General features: G+C 46.8%; 1 protein-coding gene across 1 annotated transcript in view; it reads left to right on the top strand.

The window, feature by feature from the left end:
- Positions 1–26920, top strand: part of LOC123764810 (DNA-dependent protein kinase catalytic subunit) — a 746996-nt gene that overhangs the window by 123223 nt on the left and 596853 nt on the right. The window contains exons 5-6 of the mRNA XM_069302649.1: positions 4821–4998; positions 20818–21038. Coding sequence (XP_069158750.1) covers positions 4821–4998; positions 20818–21038 — 399 coding nt within the window. The remainder of the gene's footprint in view (positions 1–4820; positions 4999–20817; positions 21039–26920) is intronic.

Below are 26920 nucleotides of genomic sequence, written 5' to 3' on the forward strand. Positions count from 1 at the left end.
TCCCAAACCTGCACACAGAAATAACACCACATGAGACCAGAAGACATGGCAGGATGTGCAGAATACCCCCGTTGAAAAGCAGAGGTGCAACAGGTACTCTGAGAGAGAACTCTATCAACATCAGAGGCCCGAGACTGTTCAACACGCTTCCACTACACATAAGGGGCATAACTGGCAAACCCCTCACAGTGTTCAAGAGAGAACTGGATAAGCACCTCCAAAGGATACCTGATCAACCAGGCTGTGACTCATACGTCAGGCTGCGAGCAGCCGCGTCTAACAGCCTGGTTGATCAGTCCAGCAACCAGGAGGCCTGGTCGACGACCGGGCCGCGGGGACACTAAGCCCCGGAAGCACCTCAAGGTAGCCTCAAGGTAGGTACCATACCAGTTTATTTGTACAAGTATGGTGAATAAAACAGGTTAGATATTTATATATAATGTGTGTATACAGCGTAATAACACCACACAGTATTGTTGGAGGAGAAATATTAGTGCGTCTGGCCTTGAGGGCGGCAGCCATCAGCTGACTGTGTGAGGTCCTACGTCTTTGTGCCTTTACTCACCATACAAGCTTAGATGTACAGTTATGGTGAACAAAACTTGTAAATATTTATATATAACGTCTGTATATAAGATATATAGCGTAATAACACCACACAGTATTGTTGGAGGAGAAATATTAGTGCGTCTGGCCTTGAGGGCGGCAGCCATCAGCTGACTGTGTGAGGTCCTACGTCTTTGTGCCTTTACTCACCATACAAGCTTAGATGTACAGTTATGGTGAACAAAACATGTAAATATTTATATATAACGTCTGTATATAAGATATATAGCGTAATAACACCACACAGTATTGTTGGAGGAGAAATATTAGTGCGTCTGGCCTTGAGGGCGGTAGCCATCAACTGACTGTGAGAGGTCCTACGTCTTTGTGCCTTTACTCCCCATACAAGCTTAGATGTACAGTTATGGTGAATAAAACATGTAGATACTTATATATAACGTCTGTATATAGTGAATTATAGCAAAAACAGTATTGTGGTAAGAAAATGTGGGCGAGTCAGATGACTGGAGGGAGGGCGGGAGTGGCTGGCTGGTACACGGCGGTCACATCTCGTTACTTTTTGACTCATAATAGCTACTTAGTGGTTCGTTATAGTGAACAAAACATGCAGATACTTGTATATAACCTGTGCTTATAGTGTAATAACCGACAAAGTATTTGTTCACTGATTGATGAACATAATTGAATCAACAATATGCACACCATATTTTTGAGTACAGCAATGATTCACTCATTTTATTATATAAATATATCAAACTACACACTATTGAATAATATTACAGCAAAATAAGTATGAAAAATCAATCAGAGACATTGAAATAATTAGGTAATTATCTCTTTGTGGCAACTCCGGCCTGACAGCTGGCGAGCAACAGATCGCCTGGGACGCATGCTGAGTCAGCGCCTATAATTTGCCAGACTTCCCCGCCCTATAGCGGGCAATATATGCCACTTACGATTTTTTAATTATTTTTCCCGTGATCAGTGAACACAAATTAACAGGTAAGGAAGAAAAAATAATTTTTTTTTTTTTTTTTCAAAATGACATGCGCCTGTGGGGATGACAGGATATTAAACCCCGAGCATGTTAAGGGTTAAAACAAGTCCCATAATAATAGAGCAATAACTGGAATTTTAACATATTTTAATTTTGGAAGCTCATCATCACAAAATTATTTATATCTTTCCAGTGTTCTGACATAAATGTTTGTGCTACATCTTTCATTTTGGTACCAATTTGTTCGTAATGTAGAGGCACACATTTTGAAACTAGTCCCAAAATAATAGCACAATAAATAGAATTTTAACAAATATTTTAAAATTTTGATCAAAAACGTATTTATAATCTTTCAAGTGTTCTGATATCAAGTTTCGTGTTACATCTTTCATTTTGATATCAAATTGTGCGCACTCTTAAGGCGCTTATTTTGAAACTATCCCGAAGTCGATTGGATAAAAAATGAATTTAATACAAATATTTTTTAATGGACACGAGTCCTGTCCACGGCTAGGACTCAAGAAAGAAAAAAATGGACGTGATGGGTATCCAAAGCGAGCGATAGTGTTATCTTAATTAACAAGTAATATTGTGACAATAAACATTTATTGTGGACACATTACTGACACACGCATCACAGTTCCATGGAACATTATGAACATTCTATTGTATACATATTATAAAGGACACAAATATGCATCATATACGATAAAAAAAATGCATTGGAAATACATAGAACAAATAATTGAAAATTGTGGTAATTCGCGGGGCTTGAATGGCCTGCGCGACCGCCACTGGGAGCTTCATACATGAGCGACCAGGCCCTGATGACGTCACAGTGTACCTTGTCCACGTCCCCACAGCCAAAGTAAGTGGAATTTAGTATTTATTTTTATATAGACATGTTCAGAGAAGGGAATTTATCATTTTGCAAACAAGAAAATTTTTTTTGGTAACACTTGATTTCGTGCCCTGAGGGGGAATGTCACAATAAACTCGGCACATCACAATGGTTAAGGGTTAATATGGCCCAACTTAATTTAACTCTACATTGTCTAAGCTAACCTTACCAGCCTAAACATGACTCAGCTTAGCCTAATAAAATGCATTAGATGCCAACAATTCTTGATGTATCTTGGGGTGGTTCCAGGGATCAACATCCCTGTGTGAGAGTGTCTCTCTCAAGATTCTCCCGCAGCTGACTGGAATGTCTAATTGCTGTTCACAGTGCACCGATCTTGTGCACAAGGTCCTATTTCTGTTAACCCTGGATTGTGACCTGGCATGTTGGGTATCTCCAGAATGCCCACTTAACCAGGAACACTTTCATAATACGGAGGCCGCCGTATGTCCAGGCAGGAAGTAGATACAGGGAATTAAGCATACTTGCCACCTAGGGTCAATGAGTACATTGGGAGGTGGGAGCGTGAGAGCAGAAGGGAGACGCTAGCAGCGTCTGACCTCTGGGGTCAACCGGCGCGATGGACAATAACAGCTATGACTCGGTCGTGACATGTTCATGACGTCACTACTGCTACTGCTCATCGAACGAGCTAATATGATTGGTTCCCACTCATTTGTTGCAATGCCATTGGTCAAATTGTAACTCTTTTGTGCTGGGTGCCAGGAGATGCCCGGCAGCCCTTGCAAAAACCATTCAAGTGAGGGACACCAAACCTAGAGGATGTGTTCTGTTCTACCGGCCAATAGACTGAACACCGTCTATTCCTCACCGTCAAGTTAACTCAGCATCTGAAGATTATATGACACACTTGCCCAGAATCACGGGTTGTGAATATATTATTCAGAAGCCTAAAGTGACAAATCTCCAGAGCGAAACAGACTGGTATCAGGTAACCCCTGGTGACAAAGATCGTTGTGAGTGAGAGTGAACTAAGGCAGTGCCGCCGCCTAAGTAACCTGTGTGTGACTTTACCACAAGTGTACCTGCATGGTACCACAACCGCCGCCAGCCGCCACGAGCGTGTACCCCAGTACCTCAGTACCTTGAGGCGCCCGCCGCCCTCACTACTACGTGACGTCACCACCTTACTCATCACCAGCGCCAGTGTGTGTGCATGTGTCTGTCTGGTAATCATACAGCCCGCCCTACTGCAAGTACCCTCCGTGTCTACGAGCGAAGCCAGCTGTCAGGCCACCTACGAGTGCTTGTATAAATGTGCCTGAGTGAGTGAGTGAGTAAGGAATGGTACCCTATCTGTAAGTACAAGATCTTGTCGTTGTTTTATTGTGTCTGTGTTGATCTGAGGTATCAACCACAGTTCTCACCTTCTCATACCTGTCACAGGTCATAGGTGAATCGACGGTGTATGCATGTTTATCTGTGTGGTATCACGGCATTTCACTGCCGTGAATGTGAGCTTCACATACACCACACATTTAGTTATTGTGTGATATTATTATTGTGCATGTTATTGCCTGTCCCATTGACAGTGTAGTTGTTGATTTATTGCATATCATCATTACCGAGTATCCGGTTGGAACTCTTGTGATCCCTTTGCATACCGGCAGTTAGGTTGCCGTGTTAATGATTGGCTGTCAACTGTGTTAAGTTAGTGTTTCTCCACGAGTGGATACGAGTCGTTTAGCCAGACGTCAAGAGTCTCGCTAATACAACCATAGCTTTGCTGACGCCAATCTAAAGTAAATCAAGCACCCTGTGTATTAGTGGTTAAGTTAGTAAATAAACTACTGTTAAGCTTTATGCGGTGTTTCCATTGAACCACTTCTGAATACTGCAAATATTACACAAGCCTTCAGCTCTAAGTGTCTTCAACACCGAGTTGCCTATAAGTCACAAACTATAAATGTGATGAGGACCCTAGGAGTCCCTTAAAGTGTTAAACCATTGAGGAGATTCCAACGATCAATGTGGAGCAGGACCAGGTGAGATTAGTCTGAGAAGAGACCCTCAAGGGCTCTAACTCGACCTTGCTCCCAGGCCCTGTACGGTTGCTCTCGTATTTTCCATTCTGCAAATTCCGACAGCTTCGTGAAGCGTCTGCCACATGTACATTGGCGACGTACGCATTGCAGTCGTGAAAGCAAAAAAGAAACACCCCACACCCTGCAGCCCAGTCTCTCTAAAAATATATTGGGCAAATCAAATAATGTAAATGGCAGTTATATATGAATAACATTCTGGAATTGTAATCAATCTGTTTAATTTAAAAATGATATACTATACAGTATTTGTAAATTTTAATACTGCATTTTTTAAATTCTTGCATTACAGACAGGTAGCAAGCCAGATCTTTTCGCACTGGCAGGGGTGTTACGAGGACTTACCCTATATATGCATCACTTCCCTGAAGGACAAGATGATGACCCTGCACTCTACGAATTCCTTTATAAACACATCCATAAAGTTCTTAATCCTGATCTAAACTTGAGTAGAAGGGATGCACAAAGAGGTGAGGTATCTTTAGTGATGATTGCATTGCAATCAAATTCATTTTGGTTACAATTATATTCAAACCTCTTGATATGTGTGTCGTTGTGAGACAATGGTGTGAGGGTGAATATAAAAGATAAAGTTAGTGCAGTAACAATGGACAATCTGAGAAGCATGTGTGGTGTTAATGGAATACAATATGGAACAAAAATATGGAGATATGGCATACAAAACTTAAAGATTGAAACAAAAATACTGACTCTAGTTTGGGGAATGTTGAATGAATGGATGCTGGTAAACTAGGAAAAGTGTGTTCAAGTGATTTTTGGATAGACGAGAAAAGCCTGGAAGAAGGTGTTCAGATATGACAAGTAATTACCTAAGTGTAATTACCTAAGTGTAGTTACAGGATGAGAGCTACGCTCGTGGTGTCCCGTCTTCCCAGCACTCTTTGTCATATAACGCTTTGAAACTACTGACGGTCTTGGCCTCCACCACCTTCTCACTTAACTTGTTCCAACCGTCTACCACTCTATTTGCGAAGGTGAATTTTCTTATATTTCTTCGGCATCTGTGTTTAGCTAGTTTAAATCTATGACCTCTTGTTCTTGAAATTCCAGGTCTCAGGAAGTCTTCCCTGTCGATTTTATCAATTCCTGTTACTATTTTGTATGTAGTGATCATATCACCTCTTTTTCTTCTGTCTTCTAGTTTTGGCATATTTAATGCTTCTAACCTCTCCTCGTAGCTCTTGCCCTTCAGTTCTGGGAGCCACTTAGTAGCATGTCTTTGCACCTTTTCCAGTTTGTTGATGTGCTTCTTAAGATATGGGCACCACACAACAGCTGCATATTCTAGCTTTGGCCTAACAAAAGTCATGAACAATTTCTTTAGTATATCGCCATCCATGTATTTAAATGCAATTCTGAAGTTAGAAAGCATAGCATAGGCTCCTTGCACAATATTCTTTATGTGGTCCTCAGGTGATAGTTTTCTATCTAGAACCACTCCTAGATCTCTTTCTTTATCAGAATTCTTTAAAGATTTCTCACATAATATATAGGTTGTGTGGGGTCTATGTTCTCCTATTCCACATTCCATAACATGACATTTATTAACATTAAATTCCATTTGCCAAGTGGTGCTCCATATACTTATTTTGTCCAGGTCTTCTTGAAGGGCATGACAGTCATCTAAATTTCTTATCCTTCCTATTATCTTAGCATCATCAGCAAACATGTTCATATAATTCTGTATACCAACTGGTAGATCATTTATGTACACAATAAACATCACTGGTGCAAGAACTGAACCCTGTGGTACTCCACTTGTGACATTTCTCCATTCTGATACATTGCCTCTGATTACTGCCCTCATTTCTGGGGGGAGCCCCGTCGGCTCCCCGGAGCTTTACCGGCTGATATGCTAATGTCAGACTTTGGCATCAGTCATGTGTATGGAGTTCTAGGGCCTACCGGGGACCACGAGCCAGAACCTGGCCCCCTCAGAGAGGGAAGGGGAGCAATGGCCTATAGAAACCCCCGTGTGGTTGGAAGCATTCTATGTCTGCCATCGACCGGGTCAAGCATCCAGAAAGGTAAGCATTCCAAAACAAACCCCTATTCTGGTGAAAATTGCTACCTAAGCCGAACTAGTGAATATAACTCTTCAACAGAAAACACGGAAACTAGTATGACGTCATACGTCACCGCGCCGCTGTCTGCGCAGCTCCCCCCTCCCCGGGAGGGGGAAGGGGGAGCCCCAGACCTCCCACGCCGGCTATCCACCCATCAGTTCTTCGGCTGATGCTATAGGCAATGGTTATGTGCTCCGGCTCCAGTGGTTGTTTCAGCACTGTACCTAGAGTGTGGTGTCTGTTTTCTAGGTGGTGCGTGAGCCGGGTGTGATTCTTCAGTACTCGGGCTGCATGCGCCTAGGGTTCCCTTCCCTAGGTGCCCTGTAAGTACTGCCCTTGGGGCTTGGGGCCACCTTCCACAAGTTCCTTGGGTCCTGCCCCTGCTTGGCCGTTTACCGCTTGGTTTTCGGCCGCTCTTTGTGTGCTCGGGTGTTCTGTCTCCCTTGTTCGCCTTAGAGTAAGGGGCAGTGTTTGCACTGGTGGGGCGCGGGGTACTGTGCAGCTTGTCTTTACCAATCATAGCGGCCGGCTCTGTTCCGCTTGGGTACGCTGTCCTCTTGCGGGGTTTTCTTTTTCTTTTGTTTATATACCTGGTGGGGGGGTCTGCCTTCGTTCTTGCCCCTTGTGTCCCTTGTGTTCTGAGTATTTCTGGTGGTACCCCCTGCTAGGTCCCCGTGAGTGTACACGTCCCGGGGGTTCAGCTCTTAGAAAGTTGTTTGGTAGCTTGGGTGCCGGTTAGCAGTACCCTGCCTGGGATTACCTGAGCGCGAGTCCTCTTAAAGTAAACGCTCGGGACCCTGGGAAACCCCTGGGGGCGCGCGGGTCCGATGGATGTGACCCCAGAGCCCCCCCCTCGCTTCCAGCGAGTTTGAGGGTTGCTCTCACCTTTTGTCTCTGGGTGACTCTCTGTTTTGCCTCCGTCTGCTGCCTGTCGGGTCGGTGACACCTTCGACCCGGTGTCCTGCGAGTTTGGTTGCTCGTTGTGGCTCGGTTACCCAGTTGTGCTAACAAAGCGGGTGCGGGCAGCAGGGGCGTTGCACTTGAGCCTTGGTGGTGGCAACGTTCTCGTGGTTTCCTCCCCGGGAGCCCCGGGGCTGCCCCGTTGTATTTCGTTTTGGGACTTGGGGGTGTTGGTTGCTTCGGTTCCATCCACGCCCCCTTGTCTTTCCCCTGGTTCACCCTTCCTGCCTGTATCCGGTTCCTTACCGTCTGTAGGTTCAGGGCGGGGTGTTTGGTGGTGTTGAGACTCGGGCAGTCTCGGGGAATTCCCCTTCCGGGGTAGTGACGGGGGCATTTGGGCCTGTTCCTCCAGCCGTGTTGTATGAGTCTGCCAGTGGGCTCCCTTCCTTAGTGTTTTCACGGCTGCCCCGGTTTTCTGGTACGGCCGGGGCTTTGGGGGAACGGCTCGGCCCCGGGGCCTGTCGTGTAGGTTCCCGGGGCTGGGGAGGGGCTGACTTGGGGGGGCCTTGGCCCCGTTAGACCCCGTGGGGGGTTTTATCCCCCTCTCGGCGGGGCTTGTGGTTACGCGGAGTGGGGTCTTTCCTCCCCACTCGCCGTACGTGCTGTTGGACGTCGGCCCCTCCCCGGGCTCGGTTCCTTGGCCTTTGAGTCGGTTGGTTCCGTCCTGTGGGTGGATGTTTCCTCCCCCGCTTTTTGGGACGGTGTTTTTGTCATGTTTCCCCGTTCGATGGGGTTCTGCGTGCCTTTTGATCTCGGGTGCGCCTGCGCCTTCGTGTGCCTTCGGGACTAGTGTTGGCTTCTGTGTTCTCGAGGGTACGGGAAGGTTTTTCGCTACTTCCCGCATTATTGGAACGTCTGTCGGCTCCTAGTACTTGTCGCCCTGTTGGGCTACTTGTCGCCCTGTTGGGCTACTTGTCGCCCTGTTGGGCTACTTGTCGCCCTGTTGGGCTACTTGTCGCCCTGTTGGGCTACTTGTCGCCCTGTTGGGCTACTTGTCGCCCTGTTGGGCTACTTGTCGCCCTGTTGGGCTACTTGTCGCCCGGTTGGGCTACTTGTCGCCCGGTTGGGCTACTTGTCGCCCGTTTGGGCTACTTGTCGCCCGTTTGGGTTCCCTTTTTTTGGGCTCTTTGCTTCTTTGGCCGGTTTTATTGTGCCTGCTTCCTCTTTTGGCTCTTTTTCTCGTGCAATAGTCCTGGCTGGCGCCTTCCCGCAGGGAGGGTGTGCGGTTCGGCCAGCGTGTTATGCGCATGCGCCGTGGAGTTTGTTTTGGTCTGGGCGATGGTTCAGTGCTGGGGTTTTGCGCCCTTTTTTGCTACAGTGCTTCGCCTCTCGTTCTTCTCCCTGGCTGCGGTATGTGCCCCTTTGCGCCAGGGGTGTCCTGGTTCCCAGTTGTGGGGAGGACACCGCGGTTTTCTGTGTCATGGGTGTGGACCGCCTCCTTCGCCTCTCCCTGTTCTCCTGCGGGTCCGGCTCTGGCGTCTTCACCTGGCGGTGCTCCCAAGTTCTTCTGGGCACGGTTGAGTCGTGTCAAGTTCGAGCCACCATTCGCCAGGTGAGTTTCTGCGGTCTGGCGTCTTTTGGCCGGGCGCTGGATGCGGCGGTGTTCATATACCTGTCTTTATTTAGGTATAATTTTGTACGACTGAGACCGTTCGCACACCTGTGACTGTCCCTTTATCACCCCTTCCTGTCCCCCTCATGTGCATGTCCAACCCATGCTGGAGTCGTTCAGGGGACCCTCCTTTTTTAATGTTGTGAGGTGTGGGGGTTGTAGGGTTGGTTCTGTACTCACCTGGTGAGGCTCCTGGCTGTGCTTGCAGGATTTGAGCTCTGGCTCTTGGGTCCCGCCTATCTGGTAGAACTTGCGGGATAGTACCAGTGGAGTGCAGTGGTGCTATTGGCACTTTTGGGGAACACTGTATTACCATCAGTGGTCTGTGCTTGTTACACGACCTACTTGCGAGCATAAGCCTTCTTGCTGGTTCGTCCGTGGACTTCCAGGGCGCACTGGCCTGTTTTCGTATGGCAGTTCCGGCCCGTCCTGGTTGTGGGGGTATGTGGGCCGGTGGACTGCTCCTAGCAGCTGCCTGGTGGGCCATCCTCTGGCCGGTCTGGCCTGACCTTGGGCCGGGCTTGAGGTGTAAAAGAGCTCCCAGTACCTCATCCAGCAGGTATCGAGCGGGGTTTCTCCGCCGTCGGTCGCCTGGTGCAGGTTTCTGGGCCTGCAGGGTTTTGTCGTGTCTCCGTTGGCCCTGTCTGGGGTCTGCCTGCTCCGTTCTCTGCCTTTGCAGAGGGGAGTTGCTATTTACATGTTGCATGTTGCAGTGGTGCCTGTTGCTGCTGCTGCTGCACGTGAGCATTGGTACCGTGTTTCACGGTGGCGTGTCCTTGTTCCTGTGTCCGGTTGTGGAGTGGCGCTTTGCTGCCGTTTTGTGCCTGGGGATTGCGTGGGGTTTTTGTCCCTGCCTGATTGTCCACCCCTGGTTGTTCTCCTGGTTTTTTTTTTTGTGCTTCTGCTCTTTCTTCCTGCCTCTTCTGCAGCAGGAATGTTCTGCGTGTGTTCTTAGGCGTTGGTCAGCCTGTGTCCTGTGATGTGCTTCTTTGTCTCGGTCTGTTGCAGTTGTTCGTGCCCCTTGGTTCGGGTCCTGTTCTGGCGGCGACCCTTCCGCCTTCTTTGGTTTTCCTAGCTTGCCCTGCCGGTTGTTGTTGTTTTATTTTTTTGGGGGGGTTCTTGCGATGTCTCGCGTCGGACCCGTCGTTTCTGAACTCCTGGCGGGCTTGCATGCTTCGGAGTTTTTCTGTTCGGCAGACGTTCCATCTCCTTGTGCTGCCTGGGTTTCGGTGGTCGCGCCCGAGATCTTCTCGCGGCTCCGCCTTTTTCCTGGGCTCGGGGGGGCCTTGTCGGGGCTGCTTATGTTCTGCCTCGTGGTCTCGCCTCCGGTTTGTGGTCGGGTGGCTTCGTGGTAGGTGTCCCACCTGCGTGCTTTCTTGGCGGCAGTATGGGGTATTTTGGCGGTCCTTCCTTTTCCTGTCCCTTCTTCGGTGGGTCCTCCTTGTTGGCTTGGTTTACTCTCGGCTTGGTTTTCTAGTGGGGGTTGGGGGCCGTCGTCTTGCCACATACTGTCGCCTCTTTTCGTGCGGCGCAGGCGGAGCCGCTTCAGCTTGCTTTCGGTCTTGGTGTTGCTTCTGCACCGTTAGTCAGCTGTCTTGTGCGTCATTTCACCTCCGGCCTGTTCGTGCGCCGCTTGCACCATCCTGGTCTCTGGTCAGCGTGCTCTGTCTTCTCCTCGGTTGGTAGTGCCCCTTCGGTTCCGGTGTGTTTTTTCGTCGGCTCTTTCCTTTGGGCCTTTGCCTCTGGGGGTCGGTTCGCTGTGTTTTCTTGCTCCTTCGGTTTTAGCGTTTTGGTTGTTTGATGGCAGCAGTCTCCATCTTTTCTGGCGCGGGGTGGGGCTGCTGCATTCTGGAGGGGTCCAGGGTTTGTTGGTGCTTTGTTGGTCGGGCCAGGGGTGTGTCGTTTTTGTGTTCAGTGGCGGCCCTCTGCTGTTGTTTGCGTGCCATGGCGTTTGGGTCCGGAGCGCGTTTTGCGTTGATCCGGTTCTGTTCTTCCCGGTTCGCGGGTGATGGTGTCCCGGGTGGTCAGCCGTGTTCTTGCGGCTAAGCTGCCTGTGTTCTTCCCTCATGCCTGTGGCGTTCGTGGCTTCGCTGCTCTCGCTGCCGTCTGGGCGACGTGGCCTTGCAGTCTTTCGGGCATGGATTTTTGGTGTTCGTGCAGGGGCCTTGCTGCTCGTGGTTCTCGTGTTGTTCCCGGGATTTTCGGGGCTGTGGCGCCTTGGGTTGGCGTTTGCTGCCGGTTGTCTCCCGGTTTTGTCCCTTTGACCTTCCTCTGTGGGTAGTTAGCTCCGGGGAGCCGACGGGGCTCCCCCCAGAAAACCAGCGTTGAATGTAATGAAACGCCATTTTCTGGGTGAGACCCGGAGGCTCCCCGGCAACCCTCCCTCCCTCCGGTCGGCGTTTTTCGCGTGTTTTGACATCCAGCCTCAGAACTGATGGGTGGATAGCCGGCGTGGGAGGTCTGGGGCTCCCCCTTCCCCCTCCCGGGGAGGGGGGAGCTGCGCAGACAGCGGCGCGGTGACGTATGACGTCATACTAGTTTCCGTGTTTTCTGTTGAAGAGTTATATTCACTAGTTCGGCTTAGGTAGCAATTTTCACCAGAATAGGGGTTTGTTTTGGAATGCTTACCTTTCTGGATGCTTGACCCGGTCGATGGCAGACATAGAATGCTTCCAACCACACGGGGGTTTCTATAGGCCATTGCTCCCCTTGCCTCTCTGAGGGGGCCAGGTTCTGGCTCGTGGTCCCCGGTAGGCCCTAGAACTCCATACACATGACTGATGCCAAAGTCTGACATTAGCATATCAGCCGGTAAAGCTCCGGGGAGCCTCCGGGTCTCACCCAGAAAATGGCGTTTCATTACATTCAACGCTGGTTTTTTCTATCAGTCAGAAAATTTTTCATCCATGATAGAAGCTTACCTGTCACCCCTCCAATATTTTCCAGTTTCCAGAACAACCTCTTATGTGGAACTCTGTCGAAAGCCTTTTTTAGGTCCAGATAGATGCAGTCAACCCAACCATCTCTTTCCTGTAATATCTCTGTGGCTCGATCATAGAAACTTAGTAAATTCGATACACAGGATCTTCCAGATCGAAAACCATACTGTCTGTCTGATATTATATCATTTCTCTCTAGGTGTTCTACCCATTTAGTTTTGATTAGTTTTTCCAATACTTTCACTATTACACTTGTCAATGATACAGGTCTATAATTGAGGGGGTCTTCCCTGCTGCCACTTTTGTAGATTGGAACTATGTTAGCCTGTTTCCACCCGTCTGCTACGATTCCTGTACACAGGGATGCCTGAAAGATCAGGTGAAGTGGAATGCTGAGCTCAGATGCACATTCTCTCAGAACCCATGGTGAAACGCCATCTGGGCCAGCTGCTTTGTTCTTACTGAGCTCCTTGAGCATTTTTTCCACTTCGTCTCTAGACACCTCTATGTGTTCTATGTTGTTCTCTGGAATTCTTATTGTATCTGGTTCCCTAAAGATTTCATTTTGTACAAACACACTTTGGAACTTTTCGTTTAGTGTTTCACACATTTCCTTTTCATCTTCCGTGAATCTATTTCCCATTTTCAACCTCTGAATATTATCCTTTACCTGCAATTTGTTGTTTATGAATTTATAGAATAGACCTGGTTCTGTTTTACATTTGTCCGCAATCCCTTTTTCAAAATTTCTTTCTGCCTCTCTCCTCACTGCCATGTAGTTGTTTCTCGCATCTTTGTATCGCTGGTATGTTTGGGGGTTCGGCCTCTTCCTGTATTGATTCCATTTTTGTGTCTTTCGGTCTCTAGCCCTCTCGCAATTTCTATTGAACCAATCCTGTTTCCTAGTTCTGCATCTCTGTTTTGGTATAAATTTTTTTGTGCCTTTATCATATATTTCACAAAACTTGCCATACATCTCATTCACTTCCTTGCCTAGCATCAAGTCTGTCCAATTATACTCACTAAAAAAATTTCTAAGGTCACCATAATGTCCTCTCCTGAAGTCTGGTTTTTCAACTGCTTCAACCTCCTTATTTTCTTCCAGCTTATAACGCATTGCATACTTTATTCCCAAAAAGACATGGTCACTTTTACCCAAGGGAGGAAGGTACTGAATGTCAAATATCTCTTCCTCCTTCCTGGTAAATATCAAATCTAGCATGGAGGGAACGTCCCCTTCCCTCATCCTCGTAGCTTGTTTAACATGTTGATACAAGAATGTTTCCAGGATGAGGTCTACAAATTTACAGGTCCAAAAATCTTCTGTTTCAGCTTCATATGCTTCCCAGTCTATGGATTTCAAGTTGAAGTCACCGACTATCAACAGTCGTGATCTATCGTTATCCGCTCTAGCTATAATCTCTCTCATTATTGTAATTACCTAAGTGTAATTACCTAAGTGTAGTTACAGGATGAGAGCTACGCTCGTGGTGTCCCGTCTTCCCAGCACTCTTTGTCATATAACGCTTTGAAACTACTGACGGTCTTGGCCTCCACCACCTTCTCACTTAACTTGTTCCAACCGTCTACCACTCTATTTGCGAAGGTGAATTTTCTTATATTTCTTCGGCATCTGTGTTTAGCTAGTTTAAATCTATGACCTCTTGTTCTTGAAGTTCCAGGTCTCAGGAAGTCTTCCCTGTCGATTTTGTCAATTCCTGTTACTATTTTGTATGTAGTGATCATATCACCTCTTTTTCTTCTGTCTTCTAGTTTTGGCATATTTAATGCTTCTAACCTCTCCTCGTAGCTCTTGCCCTTCAGTTCTGGGAGCCACTTAGTAGCATGTCTTTGCACCTTTTCCAGTTTGTTGATGTGCTTCTTAAGATATGGGCACCACACAACAGCTGCATATTCTAGCTTTGGCCTAACAAAAGTCATGAACAATTTCTTTAGTATATCGCCATCCATGTATTTAAATGCAATTCTGAAGTTAGAAAGCATAGCATAGGCTCCTTGCACAATATTCTTTATGTGGTCCTCAGGTGATAGTTTTCTATCTAGAACCACTCCTAGATCTCTTTCTTTATCAGAATTCTTTAAAGATTTCTTACATAATATATAGGTTGTGTGGGGTCTATGTTCTCCTATTCCACATTCCATAACATGACATTTATTAACATTAAATTCCATTTGCCAAGTGGTGCTCCATATACTTATTTTGTCCAGGTCTTTTTGAAGGGCATGACAGTCATCTAAATTTCTTATCCTTCCTATTATCTTAGCATCATCAGCAAACATGTTCATATAATTCTGTATACCAACTGGTAGATCATTTATGTACACAATAAACATCACTGGTGCAAGAACTGAACCCTGTGGTACTCCACTTGTGACATTTCTCCATTCTGATACATTGCCTCTGATTACTAAGACTCTGATTACATTACTCTGATTGTTATAAGACCTTCACGTTTACTATCTAGCTCCTCCTTTGACCATGTGCTGCTTGGCGGTGGACTATATGCATTTATCATCATTAGTTTATCATCCTCATAGCAGATCTCTAGTGCTATTATGTCAACTTCTTGTGGATTGGCAGTCATTATTTCCTTCACCTTTAGGTGTTCTTTTACCAGCACAGCAACGCCACCGCCTTTCCTAATTTTTCTGTCCCGTCTCCAAATTGAGTAGCCCCTTGGGAATATGACCTCATTTAAAATTACATCTTCAAGTTTTGTCTCCGTGAGTGCAACAATGTCTGGTGTCTGCAGCTGTATTACATCACTTAACTCCAGTATCTTCGATCTCACTCCATCTATGTTGGTGTATGCAATCTTCAGGAACTTGTTCCCCCTTTCCTTATTCTTCACTCCCCCTCTCTCTATTGATTTTGTTGGTTTGCCTTTATGTACCACTTTACTGGTTTGCCTACCCCTATCACTTTGTAGAAAAAAGAATTTATTTCTTCTTCATTCCTGCTCTCATTTAAATGTTTTGCCTCGGCGAGGTTCAGTTTCAGCTTCTCTCTATCTTATTTTGAAAGATCTCGTCTTAACGACCACCCTTTCCCATCCTCATCCCTTTGCAATTTTCTAGCATTCCTTAGTACTTCTTCCATCTGTTTGGCACCGTTTAGGGTGATCCTCAAAGGTCGATCTTTCCCTTTTACGTACCTGCCTATTCTCCTGTAGTCGCACACATTCTCTCTGTTTGTAAGACCCTCCATGAGGCCAACAATTTTATCTACTACTTTAGCTTCTTCTACAGCTCTTTCTGACCTAGATGTTATCGCCTTTTCTTTGCAGCCAAAAATGATCAGGGACTTTCTCCGATCAACTGTGTTTTGCACCAACTTCGGGTTAGATGCCAATTCTTTCCTCACTTCTAGCCTAATGTTTGTTTTATCTTGGTTGCTGCAGTGTTTGACTTCCTTTACTGCTTCTTCTATTTTTTCCTTCTCCTTGGCCACTTGTGCATAAGTGAGTTGCATATCTTTCTTGCACTGTTCTATTCCCTGTGTAACTTCCTCCATCTGTGCTGACAAAAGCTGTTTCTCCGGTTGAATTTCCTTGCCTAACCTATTGTAGTCATTTATGTTTAAATTTACTTTAACTTCTTCCAAAGCTATTTTTAAGAGTTTATTTTCTTCTTCCATGGCTTTGCAATTTGTTTCCAATTGATTCTTATCCTTGTGCAAGTCTTTCACTAAACCCTCAAGACATAAAACTTTGCTATTCAAATGGTCATTACTTTCTTTCAATTTACTAATTATTTCTACATGAGAGTTCACTATAGTATCTAAATTTACCAACTTGTTATGTAGACTGCTAATATCAATGCTTTCTTCATTGAATCCCTCAAAATCAAGCTCTGTTTTGTTTTTCCCCTTGCCAGTGGCCATCTTGAATGTTCTTCTCTGCACTGTAAACACTAGTGCAACTTTTTCTCATCCGATTTTTCACTTCCCTTAGCACTTTCCTGTTATCTCACCTATTTTTCAAGAGCACTATACCTTTATGTTCTCTGGGACACCACTCACTACCATCAACCTGTACTACAATACTTAGGATTGTTGAAATATGCTGGAGCTCCTCTGCTGCAAGTGTTGACCCTAGGGGTGTCACCTTTTTCCACAAGTGAGTGTGAGAAGATGCTTGGAGAGAGTATAGACAACACATTGTATATGGTAGGGGGACAAAGCTGGATAGAAGCTTAAACTATGTTAATACAAAGTTTAAAATGAAGGACTATTTACCTGGTCCTAGGAGAGAGAGAGAATTGCCTATAGAAAAATAATTTTGTGGGAAAGGAATAATGGGCATGGAGAGAAATCAAATTGCCCATGGTGATATCTTTTACTCTAGACTGTACCACCCTCAACACTCTTCTCTTCTCCATGTTGATATATTTCATTCTGTTGTCTTTGTCTCAAGTTTCCCATGCCCTGTTTATTTTCAATTCTTGCCCTTTTTAGATATTACACAAAAATCAAGAATACAAAAATTTAAATCGCAAATCTCACCAGAGAAGCGTCTATCCCGGTTGACATTAGCTTACGAACTGATGCTAGGCAACCGGCGCAGTGAGGTCCAGGGTGGGGAGGGCTGCGCAGACGATCGGTGTGGCAGTAAAGTGTGATGTTTGCTTGTTTGCTCGTTTCCTTGGGATTGTAGGGAGTTTCTACCTCTCTGTTTGGTTTTTTGTTTTAGTTTTTTACCATGTGGGGGTTTGTTTTGTTATGCCTACCTTTCTGGGTGCCTAACCCCGGTCGATGGCAGATAAGGAAAACCCCAACCACAAGGGGGTTTTGCTCCAGGGCCATTGCTCCCTGAAACCTCTCTGAAGGGGCCAGGTTCTGGCGCTGGTCCCTTCGGCAGGACTGGTCGAGGTGGGGGTACCTGTTCCTCTTCTCCCAGTCCAGCTGTTGCTTCGGGTTCTGGCTCGGTTGGAGCCCATTCCCTAGAGAGTAGTCCTCATGGTCCCTTGGTGGCCGGCCCAGCTATATTTTCAGACGATGCTTGTAAGGTGTCCGAACCTGGGGCATTTTCCCGCGGCTCCGTCTCTTTCGGCAGGTCAGACCGGTCCTGTATGTGACTGGTCCGGCCTTCTCCTCGGCTCTTCGTGTCTGGTATTTTGACGCGGGTATCACCATCTCTGTGGTGATCAGGTGGCTTTGTTGATGGTGTCCCACCTGCGAGCTTCGTCTTGGCGACAGTATGATGTTCCTGGTATTTCTATGCACCTTTTTCTTGCTCTTCGTAGGTTATCTTCTCTTCCGCATCGGGTTGTCTTGTTCTTTCTTTGGTTTTCAGGACTACAGTTATTTGATGTTTCTTACTGTCGCCATCATTTTGTGCGGCGCTGGCGGAGACGCTCCGGCTTGCGTTCGGGGTGGACGTCACATCTGCCCCGTTTTGTACGCTTTCTCGTGTTTTGTTTCACCTCCGGCCTGCTCATGCATCGCCTGAGCTGTCCTGGTCCTTGATCAGGGTGTCCTCTTATCTTCTCCTCAGTTTGTGGTTGCCCCTTCGGTTCAGGTTTCTGCTCTTTGGTACTGGCGGTAGGTTTGTACATTTGCAGCCTTTCTTCGTCATTCTGGCAACGGTCGAGACGGCTGCCTACCGGGGGGTTCCTTGGGTTATTGATGCTCGATTGGTTCGGCCAAGGGTGCGTCCTGTGTTGTCCGGTTGAGCCTTTTTGCTGTTACCTGCGTACTGTGTCTGGGGATGCGCTTTGGGTTGATCTGGTTCCCCTCGTTCCCTGTTTCAGGGCTTGGGTCTCCCAGGTCGTCCGCAGAGTTTTTAGGTCTTCCAGCCTGCGGTCTATCCTTGCGCCCGTGCTGTTCGGACGTTTGCCGCTTTCACTGCTGTGTTGGTAACGTCTAGGGCTCATTTCGGGCGCGAGGATTTGAGGGTCGCACAGGTTCCTGGCCGCCCGTCCTTTATGCACGCGTCTGCTCCTGTGTGGTGGTGTTACCTTGGGTTGCAGGTTACAGCTTGTTGTCTCGGCTTCGCATTGCGGAGTTTGTGGAGGCCGCCTCCCGGGTCAGCTCTTTCTTTTTCTTCTCTTTGGGTATGAAGCTCCAGGGAGCCGAAGGGGCTCCTGACAGAAAACCAGCGTTGAAGGTAATGAAACGCCATTTTCTGGGTGAGTCCCAGAGGCTTCCTGGCAACCCTCCCTCCCACCGGTCGGCGTTTTTCTTTGCATTGGTTGAAGCTTAGCTTCCGAACGGATGCTAGGCAGCCGGCACGGTGAGGTCCGGGGCTCCCTTCCTCCCCCTCTCGGGGCGAGGAGGGCTGCGCGGACGATCGGCGCGGTGACATCTGACACCCATGCCTGACACCCGACACCCACCACACCCACCACACCCACCCGACACCCACGCATGAAGCCGACCAGAAAGACCACCGGTTCCGGAGGATGCACTGGCTCCCTTCCCCCCCCCTGAGTACCAACAAATCAGAAACAGGACAGCAACTGGTAGAAGCCACCGACAAAATCTGAGTAACACAGTCCTCTGGAAATAACAGGGGACAGAATGAAGACGAGAACTGCAAAGCCAGGGCCCAAGCAGAATCCAAAGAGAGCGAGGACGGCTTGCTTGACACAAGAGGCGAGAGGCAAAAAACATGGAAACCGCTTCTTGAAGTACTGGTGCTAACAGCTTCAATTATGTAGCTGAAACAAGAACCCCTGCCGAAGGCCCCCCACTCAACGCCTCCACATCCTCTGAAAGTCAATCCAAGGACAGCTCGAGAAGGCCAAAGAAGAGCAAGACCAAAGCCAAGTGACCCCGAGTTTGATGGCCACCCGCCACCATGGCAGTCGAAAGAGAGGGGATTTGAACATGCATCTGTTCAAGTCCCACAGCATGGGAAAGTGCAGGGGCGAAGAGGAGCCCTGCAACATTCAAGCATGTGGGTCCAGCAAAACCACATCACACTCCCAAGGAAAAGAAAGGGCAGTTTGCCAGCCAGGAAGGCTCTGGAACTTCATAATGCACCCAATAGTGGGAAGAAGAACCGAACTCAAAAAAAGCTGGATCCATCAATGAGGCGTAAACCGGGTCTTGCAGGAGTATCTCCTGCGAGACCCTTCCAGCCCTTGAAGAAAAGGTAGAGTCCAGGGGAAAAGCCTCCTGAAGCAACACACACAGACTAACCAGTCCCCAGAGAGAAACCTTGGCTGCCGCTGAATGCAAGCTGCACTGGCCGCAGTGCACCCCACCCAGCACAAACCAACTCCCTACCCTGGCAAGACAGGAAGCCCATGGGTGAGAACACCAAGCATTGAAGGCCTTAAACGGGAGTGAGATCCGAATGACCCAGGGAATGTAACCCTGAATCGCAAGGGAAGTACTTGCTGGGTATCTAGGAAAGGGAACCTTAGGCGCATGCAGCCCAGTAGAGAAGGAACACCTGACCACCACACACAGAGCCAGCAAAGCCACAAATGCGAAGCCAGACAAAGCTTGAGGCTAGAGAGGACCTCCGACACTTGACACATTAGTTGACGATCTGAGGGTGGTGCGGCTTGTTCGCTTGAGTGGGGGTTCCCCACTGGGGGATGGGTGAGGCACTAACGTGCGGGAGCATTAGTTGGATGACCTGTTGCTTGTTTCATTGTTTTCTATTGGAGGGAGTTCTTTGGCTCTGTTTGGATGTAGTTTGCAATTTTCACCAGTTAGAGGTTTGTAATGGTTCGCCTACCTTTCCGGGTGCTCTCCTAGATTGATGGCAGACATGACAAACTCTATATATAGAGAGCTCATATGGCCATTGCTCCCTTCACCTCTCTGATGGGGCCAGGTTCTGTTCCCTGGTAGGCACACGAACTCCAAGGACTGATGGCGCCAAACTAATATGGCAAATGTCAGTTTGATAACTTTCAGGAAGCTGGCAGGGCTCCCCTCAGAAAGTATCTTTGGGAAAGTTCAGTAGTTGATAGTGAAGACAATTTTCATAGATGTATACTTGAAGTGATAACTAACAGCATAATTCTTCTCCACTTAACTGAATTTTGGTTTGCATGATGGTATTTTAAGCAGTTGGGAAGAATGTGAAAGGATTTGAGTGAAGGAATGTTTTGTTGTTGGTACTGCCTCCCTGTCACATTCTGGGGAAGCAGCCTGGTTGGGTAACTGGCAACAGGGCCGCTATGCAATCAGTGATGTTGCTTATAACTAAGAGGGCTTCGAGTGACTGACTGACTGAATTAATCTTTTAGTAGTCATTATAAGCAGGGTTTGAGCATTTTTCCAGGGTTCCCGGAACACCAGGACATTTTGAAAAAAAAATCCCTGCTGTGCCTGGGTAGAATGTCTATCTGCTCCTCACTGTCTATGATCCTTTCCAATGGAATGAGAGAGGATTATTCCCTAAGGAACAACTGAATGTGATAGCTCTGAAAGTCATTTAAAAGTTTATATGTACAGAGTGCTCCGGCAGCATTTCAGTATTGTAATGTGAAAAGAATTTATTATAATCATCTATATAAGGCTTAAACCTCATTGTTTTTGTATAACAACTTGAGTCCTGCTGTCTTGTCCTATTTGATGATAGTACTGTACAGTAATATTATCTTGCAGCTAGACATGCACATTTTAAAATTATGTAAGTTGGTGGTTTCCTATATTAAGATACTGTTTGTGTTGATACAGTAGCTTATATTTATGATTTTTTGTTTCAGCTGCCCTAGAACTTGTTCACACACATGGAGCTAAATTTTCCACTCAGCTGTACAGTAATTATGATACCTTGTTTCCGTGGTTCATGAAGTGGTGTGGCTCCAGAAACCGTGATGACCATAAAGCTGCATTGCCTGCCATGGACACGTTTGTCTGTGTGATAGCAAATATGTTGGAACTTCAAGCTGGAGATGATAAAAAAAAAGGAACACAAATATTTAAGGTATGACGAAAAATCTGATAATTCCATTCTATTGTAAGTCTCTTGACTATTTATCCAAAATAAAATGTTAAATGTTATGAGATGCAGCTTCCTGGATGCCACTTTGTTTTCCCCCCTTACCTGTTCTTTATCCCTCCTAACCTTTATCAAGATTAGGGACTTGTTAGGTTTCATGAGGTGCCAAACCTGCCACTGTGTGCTGGCCGAGGGAGTTGCAAGGGCAGGTGTCTTGCTTATTTGCAGGGCTTTGTTTGGGTTATTTTATTTATTACCAGACACTTTATTATCTTGCGGAGATTCCGGGGAGCAACGTCCCCACGGCCCGGTCCATACCTAACCACAAGAACCGCGGCCCGATCCACACACTGGGCCATCTCACTCAGTGTCTATCCCAATCCACCCTCATGACTACACAGTTCTTGTGCTTATTTAGAGTATGAGGATGTTGTGCAATAATGGAATGTGCAATATGCACATGGAATGGTTATGTGCAATAATGTTGCAAAAACTTGTAAATAGTGAATGGATGTGTGTAAATATAATAATGAAAAATAAGAATATATATTATATATGGCGTAATTGAAAACATTTGTGTGCGCATGTGTATACTCAATGTATGCAAGTTCAATTATCATTGAACATCAAGTAACATTATATGCAACACAATTAGTGAAAAAAATTTGATAAAATATGCCTAGACACTGTAAATAATGCCGCGAAGATAAATTCGTGGTAACTCTGGGTGCTTGAAGACTGCGCGCGTCCTCTCTGGGACGCACCTTGCATGAGCGAGCATGCAGGGTGTGACATCATCGCTCATATTGTTGGCTCATTTACATCATTGGTAAGTACAATTAAATTTTCTTTGGGGAGCCCCTACGGCTCCCTGGAGCTTATCGGGCTAATGTATGTTATATTAGACTGGGACATTAGCTAAGGAGTTTAGACCTACCAGGGACCAGCGCCAGAACCTGGCCTCTTCAGATAGGTTTCAGGGAGCAATGGCCCTGGAAAACCCCATTGTGGTTGGGGTTTTCCTTATCTGCTATCGACCGGGGTTAGGCACCCAGAAAGGTAGGCATAACAAAACAAACCCCACATGGTAAGAAACTAAATAAAAAAAAAAACGAACAGAGAGGTAGAAACTCCCTACAATCCCAAGGAAACGAGCAAACATCACACTTCACTGCCGCGCCGATTGTCCGCGCAGCCCTCCCCGCCCCGAGAGGGGTAGGGGGGGACACCTGGACCACACCACGCCGGCTGCTTAGCATCAGTTCGTAAGCTAATGTCAACTGGGACAGATGCTTCTCTGGCCTCGGTTTCCTAGGCGGTGTTTGCCTTTCGTGGCGTTCACTGCCGTGTGTTGTGCGGTAGCCACGTGTTCCTCGTCAGTACCGGGGCTGCATGTGCTTAGGGGCTTCCTTCCTTAAGTGCCCTGTGAGTACTGCCCCTGCGTGACAGGGTTATCTTCCCTGGGAAGTTCAGGAACCATTCCCGTAGAGGTTCTTGCTGCTCCTCTGCATTTGCTTCGCCCTTTGGGCCAACTGGGGCTTGGGGCCCTTGTTTGGTGTTGGGTAGGGACTGGTATTGTGCTGGTTAGGGTGTCAAGGTGTTGCGTGACCTGCCACCTAAGTGGCGACCGGTTCCTGTTGCCTCTGGAGACGGTGTACTTTTGCGGGGTTTTTCTTTTGTTTTTATTTTAATTTTCCTGGTGGGGGTCTGCCTATTGTGGCTATAGTTCCACTGGTAGTGTTTGTTGGCCCTCTGCTACTCTGCTAGGCCCCTGTGATTGTACCCGTTGCAGGGGTTTTCAGTTTTGTCCTCTACCCCCTTGTTAGTTTTGGGTTTTAACCGGTTAGCAGCTCCTTGCCTGGGCTTCCCGTAGTTGTTACCCTACGGGCCCTGGAAAACCCTGTCGGGGCTCGGTGGACCATTGAATGTGTCTTTCGGGTTCCAACCCGTCTTGTGTGGGTTCGTTGGTTGCTGTTCCATTGTCTCTGCGTGACAGTCGCCACTTTACCTCCGTCATGTTGCCTGTTGGGTCACTGACACCTTGACCCGGAGAGGTATTCTCTGCTTGTTCTCTAGTACTCTCCTGATGTTATTACTGTTCGGAGTACAGGCGGCATCTGTGTTGCAAGCTAGGTTAGGTTGCTGCAACGAGCTAGGTTGGTTTCCCTCTCGGACAGGTTTTCGAGCCTGTTCCTCCTGCCAAGGCTTCTGGGTCTTACCAGCTGCCCTTTCTTGCTGCCTTTTCCATGGACTCTTCCTTTTCTTTAAGGGCGAAGGGCTTGGAGGACGGCACTGCCCCAGGGCCTCATTTGTGGGTTCCCGGGGCTGTGGGGGATGCCTGCTAGCAGTTCTGGGGCTGTTTGCCCCTGCCTGGGTTTTCTGCTTATGTGCGGAGTTTTTTGCCCATCCAGTCTTCTTGCTTCCCACTTTTGCTGGCATGTTTTCGTATCTTTTGCGTCGGTTACGGCACCCTGTTCTGGTGGCCATTTTCTTCTGCCGGTTTCCTGGCGTGGCCACCAGGGCGGCGCGGCAGTTTGTTTACGTGCGCCTGGGTGTGCGAGCCAGCATCTAGGGTGAGTTTTTCACCTCTTTCAGGGGTTTTATTCTTCTGTTGTTGTTTCTTTGTTTTTCTGGTGTTTTCTGCCCATCTTCTGTTCTTCTGGGAACGTTTGGGTGTTGGGTTTTACACCGGGTTTTCTGTTTTCTGTCTGGGTCCTAGGTTTGGGCTCAGTGTCCCTGTCACTGCTATGCTTGCTCCCACACCTTGTCCCTTGGTTTTTGATCTGATTTGGCCCTTTCCCCGGGGGTTCTGTCTGGGGGCTGTGCTTTGCCTCTGTGATGTATTTCTGCCGGCAAATGTGGTGGTTTGGGCTCCCCCCGGGTTCGATTCCGGGTTCCTTTGGGTTCTTTGGTTTTGTTCCGGAGGTTTCTTCCTCTTGTGCCCCCTTTGTGGATTCAGTGGGTTTTGTTTCCTCATGTGTGAGGAAACTTCTGTTCTGCCCCAGTTCTGCCTTCTGGGGTTCCTGGGTCTTCCTGGCCTTCAGGCTGATTTTTGGGGATCTTGGCACGTGTTGTGGTCATGCCGGGGCTTGGGTTTTGTCGTCGAGGTGGACCTTTTGATGTAGTTTTGTGCCATCTTCGCCTGGACGGCGTTGTACTCTCTGCCCACTGGTCAGCGGCTTGTATTTTTCTTTTCACGTGTATGTGTGTGTACACATATGTACATGTACATGTGTACACTGTGTGTGCATATGTGTGTGTAATTACCTAAGTGTAGTTACAGGATGAGAGCTACGCTCGTGGTGTCCCGTCTTCCCAGCACTCTTTGTCATATAATGCTTTGAAACTACTCACGGTCTTGGCCTCCACCACCATCCCCCGTTTAACTTGCTCCAACCGTCTACCACTCTGTCTGTGAAAGTGAATTTTCTTATATTTCTTCGGCATCTGTGTTTAGCTAGTTTAAGTCTATGACCTCTTGCTCTTGAAGTTCTAGGTCTCAGGAAATCTTCCCTATTGATTTTATCATTTCCTGTTACTATTTTGTACGTAGTGATTGATCATATCACCTCTTTTTCTTCTGTCTAATAGTTTTGGCATATTTAATGCCTCTAACCTCTCCTCGTAGCTCTTGCCCTTCTGTTCTGGGAGACACTTATTAGCATGTCTTTGCACCTTTTCCAGTTTGTTGATGTGCTTCTTAAGATATGGGCACTACACAACCTCTGCATATTCCAGCTTTGGCCTAGCAAGTCATGAACAATTTCTTTAGTATATCCCCATCCATGTATTTAAAAGCAATTCTGAAGTTAAAAAGTTTGGCATAGGCTCCTCGCACAACGTTCCTTATGTGGTCCTCGGGTGATAATTTTCTATCTAGAACCACCCCTAAATCTCTCTCTTTATCAGAATTCTTTAAAGATTTCTCACATAATATCTAGGTTGTGTGTGGTCTATGTTCTCCTTTTCCACATTCCATAACATAGCATTTATTAACATTAAATTCCATTTGCCAAGTAGTGCTCCTTATACTTATTTTGTCCAGGTCATCTTGAAGGACTTGGCAATCATCTAAGTTTCTTATCCTTCCTATTATCTTAGCATCATCAGCAAACATGTTCATATAATTCTGTATACCAACTGGTAGATCATTTATGTTGACAATAAACATCACTGGTACAAGAACTGAACCCCGTGGTACTCCACTCGTGATATTTCTCCAGTCCGATACATTGCCTCTGATTACTGCCCTCATTTTTCTATGTCAGAAAATTTTTCATTTTTCATTTATTTTAGAAGCTTACCTGTCACCTCTCCAATATTTTCTAGTTTCCAGAATACCCTCTTATGTGGAACTCTGTTGAAAGCCTGTTATAGGTCCAGATAGATGCAGGCAACCCAACCATCTCTTTCCTGTAAAATCTCTGTGGCTCGATCATAGAAACTGAGTAAATTCGATACACAGGATCTTCCAGATCGAAAACAATACTGTCTGTCTGATATTATATCATTTCTCTCCAGGTGTTCTACCCATTTAGTTTTGATTAGTTTTTCCAATACATTCACTAACTTGTCAATGATACAGGTCTATTATTGAGGGGGTCTTCCCTGCTGCCACTTTTGTAGGTTGGAACTAAGATGGCCTGTTTCCACACGTCTGCTACGATTCCTGTACACAGGGATGCCTGAAAGATCAGGTGAAGTGGAATGCTAAGCTCAGATTCACATTCTCTCAGAACCCATGGTGAAACTCCATCTGGACCAACTGCTTTGTTCTTAATTAGCTCCTTCAGCATATTTTCCACTTCATCTCTAGACACCTCTATATGCTCTATGTTGTTTGAGATAGAGAAACTCTATCTATGATAGAGTTTGAGGCCATCATTTGTGAAAAGGGAAGAAAATTGCATGAAGACCTTTTAAAGAAAACCCCTGGAACGAGTAATGCAAATGCGAAAGAGTTTAAGGGGAGCCGGTCGGCCGAGCGGACAGCACACTGGACTTGTGATCCTGTGGTCCTGGGTTCGATCCCAGGCGCCGGCGAGAAACAATGGGCAGAGTTTCTTTCACCCTATACCCCTGTTACCTAGCAGTAAAGTAGGTACCTGGGTGTTAGTCAGTTGTCATGGGCTGCTTGCTGGGGGTGGAGGCCTGGTCGAGGACCGGGCCACGGGGACACTAAAAAGCCCCGAAATCATCTCAAGATAACCTCAAGATAAGGCGAGCAGGGAATGGTTTGAGAAATTTAGAAAAAGAAGTGGCATTCATAGTGTTCTGAGTATTGTATGTTGCGAGCTGGTGGAGGAACACAGCAAAGAACTGACCACTGAAGAACTTCACAAGGAGCAGCAACAAGAGACAGCTGAGGAAATTTTTTCAGGGGAGGAGGAGACAATACAGAATGTCCCTTCCTCATTAATTAAGAAAACGCGTGCAGCATGGGAAGAATTGCAAACTTTTGCTGAAACAACTCGCCCAAATCACGGTGCAGTAGGTTGTTGCCTTAACCTTTTTAATGACAGTGATGCCTCGCTACAGACAAAAATTAAAACATATGGAAAAACAAAAATCTCTGGAAAGATTTTTAGTGAGACAACAAGCAGTGAATCACAACCAGGTCTTAGTAGTATGCAGACAAAACGTAAGAGAGAGTTTACCCCAGAAAAGTCATCACTGCCTGATGTGAAGGGGACTCCCCTTCCAAACAGTAACACCTCTCCTCCCCCCCCCTCATCACCATCTTCCATACGCCATCAAGAAACCTCCATAAAGGTAAGATAAACTTATGTCCTGTATTGTAGTTAGAAAAAAACATTGTATTCAGTATAAAATGTATTTGTAAGTTAATATTTTGGAGGGTGGGGAAC

Source organism: Procambarus clarkii, chromosome 48, assembly GCF_040958095.1.
Source record: "Procambarus clarkii isolate CNS0578487 chromosome 48, FALCON_Pclarkii_2.0, whole genome shotgun sequence".
Lineage (NCBI taxonomy): Eukaryota > Metazoa > Arthropoda > Malacostraca > Decapoda > Cambaridae > Procambarus > Procambarus clarkii.